The 18450-nt window shown below is 45.8% G+C and overlaps 2 protein-coding genes across 3 annotated transcripts in view; one reads left to right on the forward strand and one right to left on the reverse strand.

The window, feature by feature from the left end:
- DNAJC8 (DnaJ heat shock protein family (Hsp40) member C8) overlaps positions 1-12700 on the reverse strand; it is a 30438-nt gene extending 17738 nt beyond the window's left edge. Inside the window, exons 1-2 of the mRNA XM_030805889.1 lie at positions 12580-12700; positions 8395-8496 (exon numbers count right to left, since the gene is read on the reverse strand). Coding sequence (XP_030661749.1) covers positions 8395-8496; positions 12580-12657 — 180 coding nt within the window. The 5' untranslated portion in view covers positions 12658-12700. The remainder of the gene's footprint in view (positions 1-8394; positions 8497-12579) is intronic.
- A 3044-nt stretch (positions 12701-15744) lies between these two features.
- On the forward strand, positions 15745-17856 carry ATP5IF1 (ATP synthase inhibitory factor subunit 1). 2 transcript variants are annotated; one of them, XM_030805890.1, is made up of 4 exons: positions 15767-15945; positions 16036-16127; positions 16953-16994; positions 17588-17856. In XM_030805890.1, exons 1-4 carry the CDS (start codon positions 15859-15861, stop codon positions 17727-17729), a joined length of 363 nt encoding a protein of 120 aa, XP_030661750.1. In that variant the 5' UTR covers positions 15767-15858; the 3' UTR covers positions 17730-17856. The 2 variants fall into 2 exon arrangements, with proteins under 2 accessions (XP_004092286.1, XP_030661750.1); XM_004092238.3 differs by lacking the exon at positions 16953-16994 and having other exon boundaries at positions 15745-15945; positions 17588-17855.
- The last annotated feature ends 594 nt before the right edge of the window (positions 17857-18450 follow it).

Genomic DNA, 18450 nt, shown 5'->3' on the forward strand with positions numbered 1-18450 from the left:
ACTCAAACACAATCTTGCAGCTTTCACAGTATACAAACTCCCTATATCGTCACACATCTAAACATATTTCCTATAGTGAGAACAAAGGCTACAGGGCAATGAGTTCCACTTTCAGAACTACATTAACTAACAGGGCACTAAAATCCTAGCCTTCATACTGATCCCCAACAATCTGTCCCTTCTCATCCATCAGGTCCCCACAGGAAACACTAATTACCTTAATGAAAAATATATGGTCATATGTTCCCTTTCATGGTACTGTGCTCGATTTTAAAGTATGGCTAGATAGAAAGAACATACCATAAATTCTTTATCATCTCTCCAGCAAATCATCTTCCCCTAGGCCCTCCCCAAAATCATATCAAAAGTACTCTTCAATATTTGTACATCCATGTTTATAGCAACACTTTTCTCAATAGCTAAGATGTAGAACAACCCATGTCCATCAATGGACGAATGAATAAGCAAAATGTGGTATATCCGTACAACAGATTACCATTCAGCCTTAAAAAGAAGGAAATTCTACAATATGCTACAACATTGAAGAACCCAAGACATTGTACTAGATGAAATAAGCCAGTCACAAAAAAGCAAACACTACGATTCCTTTTATATGAGGTACTTGGTCAAAGTCATAGAGACAAAAAGTAGAATGGTGGTTACCAGGGGCTGGGGAGGGAGGAATGGGGAATTATTGTTTAATGGGTACACAGTTTCAGCTTTACAAGATGAAAAGAGTTATGAGGATGGATAATAGTAATGGTTGGACAACACTATGAGTGTATTTAAAACCAATGAACTGGCTGGACACAGTGGCTCACACCTGTAATCCCAGCACTTTGGGAGGCTGAGGCAGGTGGATCACCTGAGGTCAGGCGTTTGAGACCAGCCTGACCAACATGGTGAAACCCCATCTTGACTAAAAACACAAAAATTAGCCGGACGTGGTGGCGTGCACCTGTAGTCCCAGCTACTCAGGAGGCTGAGACAGGAGAATTGCTTGAATCCAGGTGGCGGAGGTTGCAGTAAGCCGAGATCACGCCACTACACTCTAGCCTGGGTGACAGAGGAAGACTCCGTCTCAAAAAAAAAAAAAAAAAGAACTGGTTAAGATGGTAAATTTTATGTTATGTGTATTTTACAATTTTAAAAATTGAAAAGAAAAAAAGTACTCTTCAAGCTTTTTATCTCCCCTTTCCCTTCCTAAGCAATAAATCCAAATCCATTAAGTGGGGTCAGGCAAAGCAGATGTCTACTCTGGGTGGGAGTCACATGGCCCAGAGCACAGCCTCAGAGCCCACCTGGAACAAGGAAGGCAGTGACCACACAGGGAGTAGTGGCTAGTCACAGGGTGCTGGAGCCCAAATGGGGTGAGAAGGGCATCCACAGAGAAGGACAGCCTAACATGGTGTACAATGAAGTTCAGAAAGGCATCCCCATAGACAGGGAGGCCGGCACAGGAACATCAGAACCTAAGCAGGGAGAAAATGTCAGCATGGGAGGGCAGCCAGTGCAGGATGTCAGGACCCAAGAGGGACGAGGAAAGCATCCGTGTGGAAGTAGAGTCCAACACAGGGTGTCTGAGACCAAGCAAGGTACGAAGGGTATCCACAGGGGAAGGTAGCCTGGCACAGGGTACAAGAGCCCAAGCAAGGAAATTCTCACAAAGGGCAGCCAAGCATGGGGTATGGAAGCCTGGTATGGTGAGAAGGGTGTCCAAGTAGTAGGGCATCCAGTGTAAAAAAGCAGCCCAACCCAAGGTTCAGAGCCCAAAAAATATGAAAAGAGACCTGGTATGTGGAGCTAGAGCCCGAGTAAGAGGAGAAAGGTGTTCGTGGAAGAAGGTGGCTCGACAGAGGATGTCAGAGCCAGAGCAGGGTAGGGAAGAGGCCTACTCAGCAGGGAGGATCAGTGTGGGATGCTGGAGCCCAGGATCAGTGAAAAGAGCCCCCAGCAGGTAGACGGCAGGCTCAGAAAGCCAGAGAGGGTGGAGGAACACACCCACATGGAAGGGTGGCCTGACATGGGAGTTCAGAGCCCAGGTGTGGTGAGAAAGGTTTTTGCATAGACATATCTTGGTGCTGGTATCAGAGTACAGCAGGGTGAGGAGAGCATTCAGAGGTAAGGAGTGGCAGTGGGAAGTTAGTTGCATACAGAAAGATCAATTAAGTAAATGTAGATATTAAATTCTGTAGGAGCCAGCGCCGGGTGCACTGGCTGTAATGCTATAATCAATCCCAGTACTTTGGGAGGCCAAGGGAGGATCACTTGAGGCCAAGACTTTGAGACCAACCTGGGCAACATAGTGAGACCTTGTCTTTACAAAAAAAAAAAAAAAAAAAAAGAATAATAATAATAAAGAAAAGATAGTGGGAACCAGGTTTCTAACTATTAGAATAAATCCTGTGTGGTTGGACTGAAAATGGATGTTGGGTGTAAACATACATGTACACACACAAACACACAGACTCCAGGGTCTGTAAGCTTTGATATCCCAACAGCAATGACTCTACCTAGCATTCAAATCTTGATTTCTATATATCATTCTTTGCCAAAAGGAACCAGGACTCCTTGGTGAAATGGTTAATTCTAGGCTGGGTCAGGAAAAACACAAAAGTGCCTACTAATCAAAGAATAATGACATATGAAAGACACAGGAGCTAGATTGAAAGGTAATCCACTGGCCAAACAGGACAATCTGAGCATCAAAATAAACATAAAATTACAACTTACTGAATAAAATAGAAAACCCTAAGTCCATACTGTCAAATAAATAAACTAAAATTTTGATATGGACAGGATATTTACAGAGTTTCAAAGTACCTCCCCATAAAATACTTATTCATTACAAAGGGGACAAATAGTAACTTCATGACACCTCTTTTTATTTTTGAGATGGAGTCTCACTCTGTTGCCTAGGCTGGAGTGCAATGGTGCGATCTCGGCTCACTGCAACCTCTGCCTCCTGGGTTCACGCAACTCTCCTGCCTCAGCCTCCCAAGTAGCTGGGATTACAGGGGCACGCCATCATGCCCAGTTAATTTATTTTTAGTAGAGACAGGGTTTCACCACGTTAGCCAAGCTGGTCTCGAACTCCTGACCTCAAGTGATCTGCCCGCCTCAGCCTCCCAAAGTGTTGGAATTACAGGTGTGAGCCACCGCACCTGGCCAGGGAGATCCCATCTTACAAAACAAAACAAACATGCCAGTGCGGTGGCTCACGCCTGAAATCCCAGCACCTTCTGGGAGGCTAAGGAGGGCAGACCATGAGGTCAGGAGTTCGAGACCAGCCTGGCCAGCATGGTGAAACCCCTTCTCTACTAAAAATACAAAAAATTAGAAGGGCCGGGCGCAGTGGCTCACACTTGTAATCCCAGCACTTTGGGAGGCCGAGGCGGGCGGATCACGAGGTCAGGAGATCGAGACCACGGTGAAACCCCGTCTCTACTAAAAATACAAAAAAATTAGCCGGGCGTGGTGGCGGGCGCCTGTAGTCCCAGCTACTCGGAGAGGCTGAGGCAGGAGAATGGCGTGAACCCGGGAGGCGGAGCTTGCAGTGAGCCGAGATTGCGCCACTGCACTCCAGCCCGGGCGACAGAGCGAGACTCCGTCTCAAAAAAAAAAAAAAATTAGCAGGGCACGGTGGCACGCTCCTGTAATCCCAGCTACCAGGGAGGCTGAGTCAGGAGAATCACTTGAACCCGTGAGGTGGAGGTTGCAGTGAGCCAAGATTGTGCCACTGCACTACAGTCTGCGCGATGGAGTGAGACTCTGTCTCAAAACAAACAAACCAAAGAGCCACAGTGGCTCACAGCTTTAATCCCAATATTTTGAGAAACTGAGGTGGGAGGATCAATTGAGCCCAGAGCCCAGGAGTTTGAGGTTGCAGTGAGCTACACAGTGAGCTGAGTGACAGAGAAGCCTTGAAAAACACCTTTTTGGGACAATTAGTAAAATCTGAATGGGGTCTGATGATTATACGGTAACAATCTATCCAGAGAGCCCCTGAGAAAGACTTTTTTGGGACAATTAGTAAAATGTGAATGGGATCTGATGATTTACATAGTAATAATGTATCAGTGTTCATTTCCTGATTTTGATAGTTTATATTGTGGTTCAGTAAGAGGATATTTGTAGCAAAATCACATTAAAGTGTATCAGGGTGATAGACCATCATACTAACAACTTATTCTTAAAGAGCTCAAGGAAAAGTCTTCATATTGTATTTGAAATCTTTGTTAATCTGAGATTGTTTCAAAATGAAAAAATTCTTGAAAAATTACTCTTCAAAAAACAGAAAACAGATGAACCTTGAAAATATCATGCTAAGTGAAATAAGCCAGACGCAAAGTAACAAATACGGCATGATTCCACTTACGTGGGTTTCCTAGAAGAGGCAAATTCATAGACAAAGTAGAGTAGAGGTTACCAGGGGTCAGGGAGAAAATGAGGAGTTACTGTTTAGTCGATACAGAGTTTCTGGTTGGGGTAAAGAAAAATTTCTGAACATGAACAGTGGTGATGGTTACACAACACTGTGAACGTACTTAATGCCACTGAATTGTAAAACTAAAAAAAAATTTAGGCCGGGCGCGGTGGCTCACGCCTGTAATCCCAGCACTTTGGGAGGCCGAGGCAGGCGGATCACGAGGTCAGGAGATTGAGACCATCCTGGCTAACATGGTGAAACCCTGTCTCTACTAAAAATACAAAAAATTAGCCGGGCGTAGTGGCGGGCGCCTGTAGTCCCAGCCACTGGGGAGGCTGAGGCAGGAGAATGGTGTGAACACGGGAGGCGGAGCTTGCAGTGAGCCGAGATTGCGCCACTGCACTCCAGCCTGGACGACAGAGCCAGACTCCGTCTCAAAAAAAACCCAAAAAAACAAAAAACAAAAAAACAAAAAATTTAAATAGTAATTTTTTTTTTTTTGAGACAGTCTCGTTCTGTCACTCAGGTTGGAGTACAGTAGCACAATCTCGGCTCACTGCAACCTCCATCTCCTGGGTTTAAGTGATTCTTGTGCCTTAGCCTCCCAAGTAGCTGAAATTACAGGCATGCACCACCATGCCCAGCTAATGTTTGTGTTATTTTTGTAGAGACGGGGTTTCGCCATGTTGGCCAGGCTGGTCTCAAACTCCTGGCCTAAAGTGATCCTCCCACCTTGGCCTCCCAAAGTGCTGAGATTACAGGCGTGAGCCACTACACCTGGTCAAAATGCAAATTTTATGTTATGTATATTTTTCCACAATAAAAAAAGCGAGAGGAGTTTTTTCTAAGTGCCCAGTAAGTGTTGTTGCTATTATTTAACAGATACAAAAATATTCACTTCAAAATTATTTGTATATGTGGACAATTAGAAAGTCGTTTAGGGAGTCTCTCTGAACCTACTCTGGTTCAGAGGGCTGCCTGTTAAAAAAAATTTTTTTAAGTGCTGGGCGTAGTGGCTCACGCCTGTCATCACAGCACTCTGAGAGGCCGAGGCAGGCAGATCACAAGGTCAGGAGTTTGAGAAAAGCCTGGCCAATAGGGTGGAATCCCATCTCTACTAAAAATACAAATATTAGCCAGGCGTGGTGGCACATGCCTGTAGTCCCAGCTATTCAGGATGCTGAGGCAGGAAAATCGCTTGAACCCGGGAGGCGGAGGTTGCGGTGGGCCGAGACTGCGCCACTGCACTCCAGCCTGGGCGACAGAGTGAGACTCCATCTCAAAAAAAAAATTTTAAAAAGAAATAAACTAGCTAAACTATTCCACAATAAAGAAATGATTAAATAAATTATAAGAATTTTTTTTACCCAGTCTATTATTTTTTACCAGTCTATTATTTTATAACCAGTTAATAAAAAGTTTCTTGGGGGGTGATATATTACTTACACATCTACATGTAGTAAACATGTATGTATACGTGTGTATCCAGCTACTTTGTTGGAGTGATTGCTGTGGTTTGGAACTGCTGGGGCCAAATTTATGCAAAAATCTACATTTTTGAGTAAACTCCTCATGACTAGAGTAAGTTTCCTCAGTATTTGAGAATTCTTCATTTTCTAAAGCTGTACAAACATCAGATATCAATATTTGTAAGCACTGATAATGTAATTTATAATAAAATTGCTTTCTCAACTATTAGTATTAACTATATATCATCTTCATATCTTCATATAGCCTTATAACTCATTTGTACTATTCCATTTTCCTCTGTTCCTTTTATTTTCACTTCACGTGTAATGTTAGTCTCTTTGTACTGATTTCTGAAGAGTTCATTTATGATTAAATATGTTAACATTTTGTCAAGAATTGCAAAAAAAAGAATTTCTCTTTTGTTTTTTGGCCAGGCGCAGTGGCTCACGCCAATAATCCTAGCACTTTGGGAGGCTGCGACAGGTGGATCGCCTGAGCTCAGGAGTTCGAGACCAACCTGAACAATATGGCAAAACCCCGTCTCTACTAAAAATACAAAAATTAGCCAGGCATGGTGGCAGGCACCTGTAATATCTCAGCTACTCGGGAGGCTGAGGCAGGAGAAACACTTGAATCTGGGAGGCGGAGTTGCAGTGAGCCAAGATGGCACCATTACACTCCAGCCTGGGTGACAGAGTGAGACTTCATCTCAAAAAAAAAAAAAAGCATTTAAAACAGCATTGAGGCTGGACATGGTGGTGAACGGCTGTAATCCCAGCACTTTGGGAGCCCAAGGTGGGCAAATCGTTTGAGCCCAGGAGTTCAAGGGTGCAGTGAGCCATGACTGCACCACTGTACTCTAGCCTGGGTGACAGTGAGACCCTGTCTCAAAAAAATAAAATAAAATAAAATCGTATTGAGCTGAGCCAGGTGTGGTGCCATATGCCTGTAATCCCATCTACTCCAGAGGCTGAGCAGGTCAAGGAGATCACTGAAGCCCATGAGTTCCAAGCCAGCCTGGGCAACATAATGAGGCCCCATCTCTTTAAAAACGAAAAAAAAAGAAGAAGAAGAAGGATTAAGTGTATGATGCTCCCTGTTTTTAAGCAAAACAGTTTGAGTGTAAACAGGAGTGGCTATTTCTCTTAGGTGGGATTATTATGATTATTCTTGCTTTCTGTACATTTGCAACAATATGATTTACTTTTATAACCAGGAAAAGTTTAAAGCTATAAAATTAAGAAAATCAAAAAGTACATTCACTTATCTAAAATCTTGTGATCTTTGTTTTGTTGTTGTTGGGTTTTTGGCATTTATTATAGTGAAACAGAAAAGTTTTACCAAGTAGTTTAAATCAAGAATCCTAGGCTGGGCGTGGTGGCTCACGCCTGTAATCCCAGCACTTTGGGAGGCTGAGGCAGGTGGATCACAAGGTCAGGAGTTCGAGACCAGCCTGGCCAACATGGTGAAACCCCATCTCTACTAAAAATACAAATATTAGCCAGGTGCAGTGGTGGACACCTACTCGGGAGGCTGAGGCAGGAGAATTGCTTGAACCCGGGAGGAGGAGGTTGCAGTGAGTCAAGATTGCGCCACTGCACTCCAGCCTGGGGGACAGAGCAAGACTCCGTCCCGAAAAAAAAAGAATCCTAAATTTATCAGAGCTAGCCACCCCTTCACATCTGAAATTAAATCCTTATATATTTGGGTTGCTAAAAGATGATGAAAGATATGTGACCATCTCACTTTCTTTAACATGCTGCCTCTCCAGTTCTGTGCAGTACAATCACCCAAGTTTAAACACAATCTACATACAGGTTATGTATCCCTAATCCAAAAATGTAAAATCCAAAATGCTCCAAAATCTGAAACTTTTCTGAGAGTCAACTGATGCTCAAAGAAAATGCTCATTAACATACTGAATTTTATGGCCAGGCGTGGTGGCTCAAGCCTGTACTCGCAGCACTTTGGGAGGCCGAGGCGGGCAGATCACAAGGTCAGGAGATCCAGACCATCCTGGCTAACACGGTGAAACCCCGTCTCTACTAAAAATACAAAAAATTAGCCGGGCGTGGTGGCGGGCGCCTGTAGTCCCAGCTGCTCGGGAGGCTGAGGCAGGAGAATGGCATGAACCTGGGAGACGGAGCTTGCAGTGAGCCGAGGTTGCACCATTGCACTTCAGCCTGGGCGACAGAGCGAGACTCTGTCTCAAAAGAAAAAAAAAATTCTGAATTTTCTAATTTGGGATGCTTCAACCAGTAAGTAAGCAGAATGTATGTATATTTTTAAAAATCAAAAATCCAAAAAACTTCTGGTCCCAAGCATTTTGGATAAGGAATACTCAATTTTGTACTATACAGATTCCATCACTTTACTCCACCATTTTTCTCAAACCTAATTATGATATAAATTAGGTATGTATTCTGATGTAGGTATGCCTGCAGCTATGCAAATCTCCCCCATTACAGAGGCCCTAGCACCATCATTCAGCTCACCTCAAATGGGTTCAAATTGAAGTAAGAGGAACCAGGACGGGTCAGTCTTTCAATCTGATTTTTCGATGTTAGAACTGAGTCTCTCTTCTCTATTTGTTTCACCTAAAATTATGAGGATTAAAAACTTCATTAATAGAATGCAATAACAAACAGAATTGTTTATCTTAACACAATGTGCATTGATATGTTCAACAAACATTTATTTGTATGTTTACCATCTGCAAGACATTTTGCTAAACGCTTTGAGAAATTAAAACTACCATTTGTTGAATTTTAATATAAAAACCTTATAAGTATTTATTAATCTCAACAACCCTATGTGATAGATACTGCTATTATACCCAATTCACAGATAAGAATACTGAGGCTTAGAGAAGGTAACTGACTTGTTCCCAATTACCCAACTTGTAAGCCAGAATTTTAACCCCAACAGTTTGACCCCACAGCAGGCATCAAGAGGATTCAAAGATAAATAAGTCACAGCTTTTAAAGAACTTCCACTTTAATGATGGAAGATGTGCTTGTGTGTGGTTATACTTTATTTACAGCTTTTAATTTTAAGAAAAAAAAAAAAAAATAAGCTGGGTGCAGTGGCTCACGCCTGTAATCCCAGCACTTTGGGAGGCCAGGCGGTGGGCAGATCACGAGGTCAGGAGATGGAGTCCATCCTGGCCAACATGGTGAAACCCCGTCTCTACTAAAAATACAAAAAATTAGCTGGACATGGTGGCACGGCCTGTAGTCCCAGCTACTCGGGAGGCTGAGACAGGAGAATCGCTTGAATCCCAGGGACAGAGGTTGCAGTGAGCCGAGATCATGCCACTGGACTCCCGCCTGGGCAACATAGCGAGACTCTGTCTCAAAAAAGAAAAAAAAAATAAGAGATTTCTCTGTGATGAAAAAAACTAAAGAAAAAAATTTAAAGAGCAAAAAAAGGAAAAATACAATCACGGTAAGACATAAACTATGAGTAACATTTAAAACTGTTGATGGGAAGGAACAAAGAACTCCACCACCTAATTCTAATAGTGTTAGAAAAAATCCCTGACTTGGCCAGGCGCAGTAGCTGTCACCTGTAATCCCAACATTTTGGGAGGCTGAGGTGGGTGGATTGCTTGAGCTCAGGAGTTTGAGACAAGCCTGGGCAACATGGCGAAACCCCATCTCTATTTTTAATTTAAAAAAAAGAAAGAAAAAAGAAAAATCCCTGACCTGAAGACAATGCCAGGGAGAACAAGCACCAGGCAGTCCCAGGAAAACATTCTTGGTGTCACTGTCAGAGTTGGAATGCTAGTTGGAATGAATCTCTGGTATGCTACATGCCATCTTTATTCCTATGGCCAAAACAAGGTTGGAAAGAATTTCATTAACATAAAAAGTCATTCCTTCTAGACATCTTCCCTCTTCACTCTATGAAAACAGGATTTTTTTTCTCTCTTGTTCACTACCATATCCCCAACACCTAAATAGCAAACTAGTACATTTCAAATGTTCAATAAACATCTGTTAAGTGAATGAGGCCAGTGTGGTGGCTTATGCCTGTAATCCCAGCACTTTGGGAGTCTGAGGCAGGAGGATCACTTGAGTGCAGGAATTCAAGACCAACCTGAGCAACATGGCAAGACCCTGTCTCTATTTTTTAAAAAAATGACTAAAGCATCCTTCCTTAGATATTTTTTCCCATCCAGTTCAAACAAACAAAGGTTGCTATTTGGTTTTTTGCTTGTTTTTGTTTTTTGAGAAGGGGTCTTGCTCTGTCACCCAGGGTGTACTGCAGTGACAGAAGACAGATCGTGGCTCACTGCTACCTCCACCTCCTGGGCTCAAGTGATCCTCCAATCCTCCCGCCTCAGCCTTCCGGGCAGCTGAGACTACAGGCAGTGCCTGCCAGGTGTCTAGACCTAAATTTAATACTTTGGAGAAACTACTATGTAACAAGTACTGTTACAATTGCAAGAAATAAAAGATGAATGTGATTTGGTCCTTAACCCCGAATGGCTCACAGCCTGCTGGGGGCAACTCCATTCCTCAAATCCATGCCAACCTACAGAGGTCCTATCTTCTGCCTTGTTTAACCCTGAGAAAGATGCTTCTGCTTTATTTTTTTTTATGAAACGCTTTCTTATACAATAACTTTAGTCGTCATGAAAATATTTATTTTAAAATTAACTCTCTTGCCAAGCACAGTGGCTCACGCCTGTAATCCCAACACTTTGGGAGGCCAAGGCGGGAGGACTGCTTGAGCCCAGGAGTTTAAGACCAGCCTGGGCAACACAGCAAGACCCTGTCACTACAAAAAAATACAAAAATCAGCCAGGCATGGTGGCACAAGCTTGTAGTCCCAGCTACTGATGTGGGAGAATCACTTGAACCCAGGAGGCAGAGGTTGTGCACTCCAGCTTGGGCAAGAGTGAGACTCTGGCTCAAAATAAATAAATAAAATTAAATTAACTCTTGTTTTTACAGATGTGGAATATGAAGATCTGCAAAATTAATGTCTTGAACAAATTCAATCCCGGCCAGGCGTGGTGGCTCACGCCTGTAATCCCAGCACTTTGGGAGGCCGAGGCGGGCGGATCACCTTAAGTCAGGAGTTCGAGACCAGTCTGGCCAACATGGTGAAACCCCCGTCTCTACCAAAAATACAAAAATTAGCCGGGCATGGTGGCAGGCGCCTGTAATCCCAGCTACTTGGGAGGCTGAGGTGGGAGAATCGCTTGAACCCGGGAGGCAGAGGTTGCAGTGGGCCAAGATCATGCCACTGCACTCCAGGCCTGGGCGACAAGAGCAAAACTCCGCCTCAGAAAAAAAAAAAAAAAAAAAAGAATTCAATCCCAGTCCAGTCAGGTTAACTGTCTTTCAAGAATTTTTTTTTTTTTAGACGGAGTCTCTCGCTCTGTCGCCCAGGCTGGAGTGCAGTGGCGGGATATCTGCTCACTGCAAGCTCCGCCTCCCACGTTCACACCATTCTCCTGCCTCAGCCTCCCGAGTAGCTGGGACTACAGGCGCCCACCACCAGGCCCAGCTAATTTTTTGTATTTCCAGGAGAGACGGGGTTTCACCATGGTCTCGATCTCCTGACCTCGTTCGTGATCCGCCCATCTCAGCCTCCCAAAGTATTGGGGTGACAGGCGTGAGCCACCGCGCCCGTCCACGAATTTTTTTTTCTATCCTTCTTTTCCTTCTTTTTAAAGAGACAGGGTCTCACTCTGTCGCCAAGAATGGAGTGCAGTGGTCCGATCATAGCTCACTGCAGCCTCGAGCTTTTGGATTCCTCCCGCCTGGGCCTCCCAAACTGCTGGGATTACAGATGTGAGCCACTGTGCCCAGCCCCTTGCAACAATTTAATCTGAGATTCTGACTCAGACAGGGTCTCACAACTCTGTCGCCAAGGATGGAGTGCAGTGGTACGACCATAGCTCACTGCAGCCTCGAGCTTCTGGGTTCCTCCAGCCTGGGCCTCCCAAAGTGCTGGGATTACAGATGTGGGCCACTGCGCCCAGCCCTCTGCAAGAATTTAATCTGAGATTCTGACTCCAGACGGTATTTCATTTATTCATTCATTCACTCAACAAATATTTACTGAGCATCCACTACATACTAGGCGCTGGAGATGCGATAGTAAAGGAGGCTCAGAACAAGCCCACTGCTGTCCTAACATACCACCAAACAAGCTGTAACCTACTGTAAGGCCCCAAACTATTTCACCTCCCTAAACCTCAGGTTCGTCGTCTGTAAAATGGGGGTAATATAATGCCTAACTGGCATGACACACAGTGCCTGGCGTTCGTGAATGGCAGAAACAACCACTAAAACAACTCATTACAGAGGACTAAGAAACGTCTCGGGGGCCAAGAAGGCTAAGTCACTCCCAGGAAGGGCCCAGCCTCTGCCAGCCCCCGACTCCGCGGACTTGGGGCACTCTGCCTGCGCGCCCGCACTACGTTGGACACACTCGCCATCTCCCTCGATAGGTCGAACATCATCCCCTCTTTCGTTGACCCGGGGATCTCCCAGCAGCTATCAGTGGGAGACGCTCACACACCCCCAGACCCCCGCCACCCCGAAGATTGGACTGAAGGAATCGCCCAACGGTCCAGGCCAGGCGGCCACTGCCTTTGTCCACTGGGAAAGCAGATCCCGGAGAGGTCGCCCCGGTGCCACTACTCCTCACTCTGTGTTCACCTCACTGTAGAAGGTCATAAATGCTTCCTCCGTGCTGCCTCCGCCGCCCGAAGTCCCGCTCTCTCCTGAAGCCGCCATTTCCCCGGCCCAGCCACCACGTGACCTTTCTGCGCAGGCGTCGCCTCACGTGATTCTTACAGGTCCGCCCTTCTAGCCCCGCCTCCCGCCTGAGAGGTTCTTAAAGGGCTCGCAGCCCAGCCAGGCACTTTAAACGTAGGAGGGCTTTTTAAAATTTGAACGAATTACACATAACATATAATTAACCACTTTAAAGTAAATAATTTGTTTAATTTATTGTTGTTAGGTAAAAAATAATAAGAATAAAAGAAAAAGTGAATAATTCAGTGGGTTTATTTATTTATTTATTTATTTTTGAGACAGGATCTCTGTCGTGCAGGCTGGAGTCAAGTGGTGCAGTCACAGCTCACTGCAGCCTCGACCTCCCAAGCTCAAGCGATCCTCTCACTTCAGCCTCCCGAGTAGCTGGGACTGCAGGTGCACGCCACCATGCCCGGCTAATTTTATGTACTTTTGTAGAGATGGGGTCTTGCCGTGTTGCCCAGGCCTCCCGAAGTACAGGAATTACAGGCATGAGCCACCGCACCGGACCGGCTCAGCGGTCTTTAGAACATTCACAATGTTCTGCAACCACCATGTCTATCTGGTTCCAAAATAGTTTCACCACCTCAAAAGGGGCCTTAGTACCTACTTTTTTTTTTTTTTTTTTAGACTGAGTCTCACTCTGTCACCCAGGCTGGAGTGCAGTGGCGCCTCCCCGGTTCCAGAGATTCTCCTGCCTTAGCCTCCCGAGTAGCTGAGATTACACACAAACACCACCATGCCTGGCTAATTTTTATATTTTTAGTAAAGACGGATTTTCACCATGTTGGCCAGGATGGTCTACGATCTCCTGACGTCGTAATCCGCTCGCCTTGGCCTCCCAAAGTGCTGGGATTACAGGCGTGAGCCACCGCACCTGGCCAAGGAGACCTAGTACCTATTAAGCAGTTACTCCCTATTTGTCCCCTCTCCCCAGTCCCTGAAAACAAGCAATCTGTGTTCTATCTATATGGATTTACCTATTCTGGATATTTCACATAAATGGAGTTAATATGTGAATAGGTATTTCACATAAATTGAATTAAACAAAATACCAGGCAGGGCTGCTATTTTCTTAACTAAAATATGATCAATAAAGCCAGTTTTACTATTTCATAGAAAACAAAGAAGGTTTTTTTGTTTTGTTTTGTTTTGTTTTTTGAGACAGAGGCTTGCTCTGTTGCCCAGGCTGGAGTGCAGTGGCATGATCTTGGCTCACTGCAACCGCCGCCTCCGAGGTTCAAGCCAATTCTCCTGTCTCAACTTCCTGAGTAGCTGAGATTACAGGCGCATGTCACCACGCCCGGCTGATTTTTGTATTTTTAGTAGAGATGGGGTTAGTCAGGCTGGTCTCGAACTCATGACCTCATGATCCACCCGCCTCGGCCTCCCAAAGTGCTGGGATTACAGGTGTGAGCCACCACACCCAACCCCAAAGAAGGTATTTTTATAATCATCAATCAGGTAGATAATCTGGCCCAATTCTCTCATCTAAAAAAGAAGAAACAGAGAAGAGAAAATGAGTTAGAGAAGAGCTATAAATTTCATGAAAGTAAAAACTACTATTGTCTTGTTCACATTCATTAGATGGATGAAGGGAGGTCAAGGTTAAGCTTTCCCTAGACTCTTACTTATCTTTTTTTTTTTTTTTTGAGACAGAGGTTCGCTCTTGTTGCCAGGCTGGAGTGCAATGGCGTGATCTCGGCTCACCGCAACCTCAGCCTCCCAGATTCGAGCATTCTCCTGCCTCAGCCTCCCAAGTACCTGGAATTATAGGCATGTGCCACCACACCCACCTAATTTATTTTTTATTTTTATTTATTTATTTATTTTTGAGACAGTTTCTCTCTTGTTGACTAGGCTGGAGTGCAATGGTGTGATCTCAGCTCACTGAAACCCCTGCCTCCCAGGTTCAAGCAATTCTCCTGCCTCAGCCTCCTGAGTAGCTGGGGTTACAGACATGCGCCACCACGCCCGGCTAATTATTAGTATTTTTTTTTTTTTTTTTAGTAGAGATGGGGTTTCTCCATGTTGGTCAGGCTGGTCTCAAACTCCCAACCTCAGGTGATCTGCTCGCCTCGGCCTCCCAAGTGCTGGGATTACAGGTGTGAGCCACCGCGCCCGGCCTGCTCTTTTCTACTGCGTTGTACCACATTGCCAAAATTGCAGTTATTAAGCCCATTCAACAATATGTTGTTAACGAAAAAAAAAACTAAAATATTTTTAAAAGGTTTATTCTGAGACAATATGAGTGACCATAGCTTGGGGAAACAGTCTCAAGAGGTCCTAGGAAACTGTGCCTCAGGTGGTCAAGTTATAATTTGGGTTTTCTTTTTTTTCTTTCTTTCTTTTTTTTTTTTTTTTTGAGTCGGAGTCTCAGTTTGTCACCAGGCTGGAGTGCAGTGGCGCAATCTCAGCTCACTGCGACCTCCGCCTCCCGGGTTCAAGCCGATTCTCCTGTCTCAGCCTCCTGAGTAGCTGCGATTACAGGCGCGTGCCACCACACCCGGCTGATTTCTGTATTTTTAGTAGAGACGCGGGTTTCCCCATGTTGGCCAGGCTGGTCTCGAACTCTGGACCTCAGGTGATCCACCCACCTCGGCCTCCCAAAGTGTTGGGATTACAGGCGTGAGCCACCGCGCTCAGCCAGAACACTGACACTTCTCATAACAAATGAACGCGATTTATGTATATCTAAGCCGAGGCACACTGGACGTCGGTATCCTGGACATCAGCATCCTGGACACAGCTCCCAAAACCCAAATTCCCCCATTTTATTGATGCTAGCAGGCCAGGGAAGGGAAAACTTCCTTTGGGCTCTGAATAATAACGACTTTAGGATTGAAATCGTGGGCTGGAGGTGGACGCCACGCCTCATTCTGATGGGTCCAAGAGCCAAAATTTCGGCTTCTGGCCAGCTCTCTAAACTCCTCCATCATTCCTCTTTCCAGTCCTTTGGCCCTAAGCCCTTGCTAGCGGTTGGCTAAGAATAGACCCGTCTCTTGCTCGGGATTCGCTGTGAGCTCTGGGAAGCCCGCCTCCGCTCTCCCGTGATTCGCTGCTCCTGTGTTCATCCGCCCGTCCGTCAACCAGATTGGGTGCTTGGCCGTCCCCGCCATTAGCGCGTAACAAGAGACTGCTTGCTGCGGCAGAGACGCCAGAGGTGCAGCTCCGGCAGCAATGGCAGTAACGGCGTTGGCGGCGCGGACGTGGCTTGGCGTGTGGGGCGTGAGGACCATGCAAGCCCGAGGCTTCGGCTCGGATCAGGTACGCTGCGGCAGTGTCCGCTGCTCCAGCCCCGAGGGCGGATCCCATCTTTGCTTCCGTACCTTTACTAGTGTCCCTGTCTCTCTGCAGTCCGACAATGTCGACCGGGGCGCGGGCTCCATCCGGGAAGCTGGTGGGGCCTTCGGAAAGAGAGAGCAGGCTGAAGAGGAACGATATTTCCGGTGAGTCTCACCGGGTCCCAAGTCCAGCCCTAGATCTCCCAGGGCCTGCCAATCCTTAAACTGCCAATCGCCCCACCCGTTCCTACCTTGTGCCTTGGGCGCCCCATCCCCCAACAGAACTCCGGGGCGCCAATCCAGTATATCCTAACCCTTGATGTCCCGACCGTTGCCACCTGTGGGGCACTCCCAGTTCCCTGCCCAACAGTTGCAGGCCCCCAAACCATTTCCACCGGCGGGTCTCCAAAACAACCCACGGCTCAACTCCTCCTTTATCATTACCATCTCCCGCGTGGAGTTCTCCTCAGGTCGTGCGAAACACCCCCAGATTCTTCGCACAATGTCTAGATCCGACCGTCCAACGTTTGCCTCCCAGCCTGACTCCCTCGGCCCTCACCCACCTGTCACCCCCTCTGCGCTCTCCTTCCTCCCCAGCACGCCTTAGCTTTGCAAGCCTGCATGCATTCAGGTTTCTAAGGTGTTTCTAGACCCCCCGACTCCGCAAGAGTGAGGATGATGGGAGCTGGTCAAGGGAGCTACTGAGTGAGGATGATGGGAGCTGGTCAAGGGAGCTACTGAGTGAGGATGATGGGAGCTGGTCAAGGGAGCTACTTAGGGTTGGACACCATCTTCTAAAGGCTTTTGCCCTGCTCAGCCCAGCCTAGACCTGTAGATTTCCCTCTCCTGCTTAGGAGTATGGAGTGGGCTGGGCCTCCCTTTGCCAGCCCTGAGTTATCTTTAACTGACTTCTGTCCACTCTGGAGAGCAGTGAGGAATTAATCTTGCTTTTGCTTGTCCTTTGGCCTTTCACTTCTGCCTTCTGTTGAGAATTATCACGATGACACCTGCCATACCGTATAGAGAGCCAAGGTACAGCCGTTAGAGACTATCTAATTGAGCCCCTACATTTTGTAGTTAAGGAAAACTAAAACAGGCCTAAATGTGGCCAAACCAGCATTGTAATCCAGTCCCTTCTTGGAACCTAAATTGAACTGCCAAGTACTGCACATGCAAGAGACCCTTTATTGGCCTTACAGTGGGCCATTCATTTCTATAGGCAAAGAAAGCTCTAGACAGATTGGAATAGGAAATGGATATTTGCCTTTTAACCGCACCCCTTTGTCTGTCTTCCTCATTTTGTTCCTTTTCTTTTCCCTAAAGGGGAGTCAAGTTCCCTGGGTTGTTCCCCTCATAAGGTATTAGGGACTTGTGTCACATCTCTCTGGAGTTTTCTATTTTAAACAGGAATCTGAAAGCAATAAGCTCTTTGGTCTTCTTAAGATGGCTACACCTCAATTTAAGATGGGTTATTCTTTCACTAGTTGAGGAGTAGAAGAGGATGACCAGCCAGACTCCCATGGAATTGGGACTCCTATTCTTTGCTTAGACATTACGGGTTATGCTTAGAGATCTCTTTGGGGTGAAGGATTGAAATTAAACCCTGAGCCACCGTGTCCTTGTAGAGCACAGAGTAGAGAACAACTGGCAGCTTTGAAAAAACATCATGAAGAAGAAATCGTTCATCATAAGAAGGAGATTGAGCGTCTGCAGAAAGAAATTGAGCGGCATAAGCAGAAGATCAAAATGCTAAAACATGATGATTAAGTCCACACAGTTCCCCATAGAATGGCACATGTCATTGCCCTCTTCTGTGTAGACATGGTTCTGGTTTAATTAATATTTGTCTGTGTGCTACTAACAGATTATAATAAATTGTCATCAGTGAACTGTGTTGGATGCCTTCTTCTATCTGGAAGAGATAGACAGACACTAATGGACCGCTGAAATGGATTAGAGGCGTCCCTGCATCCAGGAGCGCACAGACAACACACAGTGTGATAAGTGCTATGAAACAACACGAGTTGGGGGGATAGGTGTGACACAGACAAAGTACCCCTCCCAGTCTAATTAGACGTGTTCAGAGAAAGCTTCTTGAAGGATAAATCCCAATCTGAAGCATAAAGATCAGGAGGATCCTGGAGATCCGAAGGAGTCATTGCTTCAAAAGATACAATTGGGCCGGGCGCAGTGGCTCATGCCTGTAATCCCAGCACTTTGGAAGGCCAAGGTGGGTGAATCACCTGAGGTCAGGAGTTCAAGACCAGCCTGGCCAACATAGTAAAACCCCGTTTCTACTAAAAATACAAAAATTAGCCAGGTGTGGTGGCACACACCTGTAGTCCCAGCTACTCAGGAGGCTGAGGCAGGAAAATCACTTGAACCTGGGAGGTGTAGGTTGCAGTGAGCCAAGACTGCACCACTGCACTCCAGTCTGGGTGACAGAATGAGACTCCGTCTCAAAAAAAAAAAAAAAAGATACACTTGA

This window comes from Nomascus leucogenys, chromosome 24 (assembly GCF_006542625.1).
Source record: "Nomascus leucogenys isolate Asia chromosome 24, Asia_NLE_v1, whole genome shotgun sequence".
Classification (NCBI taxonomy): domain Eukaryota; kingdom Metazoa; phylum Chordata; class Mammalia; order Primates; family Hylobatidae; genus Nomascus; species Nomascus leucogenys.